A 2,498-nucleotide genomic window follows, 5' to 3' on the forward strand; every position below is an offset into this window, starting at 1 on the left:
ACTTTGTAGACCAGGCTGGCCTCGAACTCAGAAATCCACCTGCCTCTGCCTCCTGAGTGCTGGGATTAAAGGCGTGCGCCACCATGCCAGGCCTTCTTTTCTTTTCTTTTCTTTTCTTTTCTTTTCTTTTCTTTTCTTTTCTTTTCGAGACACGGTTTCTCTGTGTAGCCCTGGGTGTCCTGGAACTCACTTTGTAGACCAGGCTGGCCTCGAACTCAGAAATCTACCTGCCTCTGCCTCCCAAGTGCTGGAATTAAAGGCGTGTGCCCACCACCGCCCCTCTAAAGAACAATTTCAGGGCAGTGCAGAAGAGAAATCATGCCCACCATCACTTGAGCCAACCCCCCATTTTTGGAGATAGAACCTTTCTCCACAAGAGAACTGGAACCTGGAATGCCCTCCCACACTGGCCTTGAACTCCGAGTACTGGCATGAGCTAGGAAGCAAGGCACATGAATTATTTAATAGGTCTTTAAGTACTTACATAATATCCACCAGCACTGACTGTCACACCTACAACCAGGTAATAGATCATATTGGAACCAGATGTTCCAGGGAATTTCCTGGATGACATTCGGCGAAGAGATGCTAGGAAAACAAGTTTAAACATGGTTACTCTCACCACATAATTCAGGCATCCTAAATAATTACATCTTTTAAGTAGTTTCTCCTATTACTGTCGGAGATCTTTACTTCTGGGAAGGCAATGTTGAAGGCAGGGGAGTGATCTTATTCAACAGCCTTTCATCTGATTTCAGGGACTCTGGTGAAGCCTGCCATCTTGTTGTCGGGAAGGGCAGATGTGGGTGACGACAAACAAAAGAAGCAAATAAGCTCCACACGCAAGAGAAATGCAAAAGAAACACACTCCTCCATACATGTCCAACAGTTACTTCATCAGAAATAATCATTTCTCTCCTTTTTTGTTCTTTTATTTTTCAACTGTCCATTTGAGAAAGAAGGGAAGGATTGTTTTAAAAATTAACTAAGTGCCCTTATAGCTAAGACTAAGATTTGCCCTCCAGAATGGGGAGAACACAAGCTTAGAATGCACTGACTGGGGCTGGTGAGATGGCTCAGCAGGTAAGAGCACCTGACTGTTCTTCCAACTCACTGACCCACATCTCATTGTTAAAACTAACAACCCTACCAAAATCCCACCCCACTTACGGTAGTAAGTAAGTAAGTAAGTAAATAAATAAATAACAAAAAGGATCCCCACCTCACAACCTTTTGACACATGTGTATAACTACGGGTTTCTTATTTGATCCAGGATTTTTTTTTTTTTAAAACTAGGAATCACATCCAAGGTTTCTACCTGCTTAGCGAGCTACACCCCATACACTCCAGAAAAATCTTATTAAATAGGACGATACAAAGAAAATTATCAACAATACAAGTAGACTTAAATACAATTTCTGCTGAGTTATTTAAAAGAGCAGTAAGAGGAATATCCAATAGGAATTTATCAAACGTATCTTAGTAGGTTTATACAATGTAACAATGTGAAGACTTGGAGTTACTTGTCTGTTTGTTTGTTTGTTTTGTTTTGTTTCTTGAGACAGAGTTTCTTTGTGGCCCTGTCTGGAGAAAAACAATTCCTTTTTGGATTTATTTGTTTTATAATTTTATGGGCTGGTGAGATGGCTCAGTGGGTAAGAGCACCTGACTGCTCTTCCGAAGGTCCGGAGTTCAAATCCCAGCAACCACATGGTGGCTCATAACCATCCATAACAAGATCTGACGCCTTCTTCTGGAGAGTCTGAAGACAGCTACAGTGTACTTACATATAATAAATAAATAAATCTTTTAAAAATAATAATAATTTTATGTGTATAAATGTTTTGCCTACATGTATGTATGTGTAACACATGCATGTCTGGTGCCCTTGAAGGTCAGAGACAGGCTTCAGGTTCTCTAGTACTGGAGTTACAGACTGTTTTGAGCCATCTTGTGGGTACTGGAAATTGAACCCGGATCTTCTGTAAGAGCAACCAGTGCTCTAAACTGCTCTCCAGACTATGATAAAATGCAACCACATATTATATGAAAATACATAACAATACGTCCTATAGCAGAAAGTCTCAGGTCAAGGTCCATAAGAAAAATGTGCTTGAGAAAGAAAGAAAAAGGGCTGGCTCAGTGGTTCAGAGCACTGACTGCTCTTCCAGAGGTCCTGAGTTCAAATCCCAGCAACCACATGGTGGCTCACACCCATCTGCAATAGGCATCAGATTCTGTCTTCTGGTGTGTCTGAAGACAGAGACAGTGTACTCACATACATGAAATAAACAAATAAATCTTTAAAAAAAAGAGGCTGGTCCTCTTTAACAAAGAGAGAGAGAGAGAGAGAGAGAGAGAGAGAGAGAGAGAGGTCTACAGTTGTTGAATGTGCTGGTGCACACCACTGATCCCATGACTTGGGACAGTAAGGCAGGGGAATATAAGTGTTTCAGACCAGCCTGGCAAAAACAAAGACAAAAAAAAAAAAAAAAAA

At 41.2% G+C, this 2,498-nt stretch overlaps 1 protein-coding gene across 1 annotated transcript in view; it reads right to left on the reverse strand.

Annotated features, from left to right (window-relative positions):
- The window catches only part of Mgarp (mitochondria localized glutamic acid rich protein), an 8,316-nt gene that overhangs the window by 3,340 nt on the left and 2,478 nt on the right, over positions 1 to 2,498 (reverse strand). The window contains exon 2 of the mRNA XM_021197147.2: positions 485 to 588. Within this exon, the coding sequence (XP_021052806.1) occupies positions 485 to 588 (104 nt within the window). The remainder of the gene's footprint in view (positions 1 to 484; positions 589 to 2,498) is intronic.

Source organism: Mus pahari, chromosome 4 (assembly GCF_900095145.1).
Source record: "Mus pahari chromosome 4, PAHARI_EIJ_v1.1, whole genome shotgun sequence".
Taxonomy (NCBI): Eukaryota; Metazoa; Chordata; class Mammalia; order Rodentia; family Muridae; genus Mus; species Mus pahari.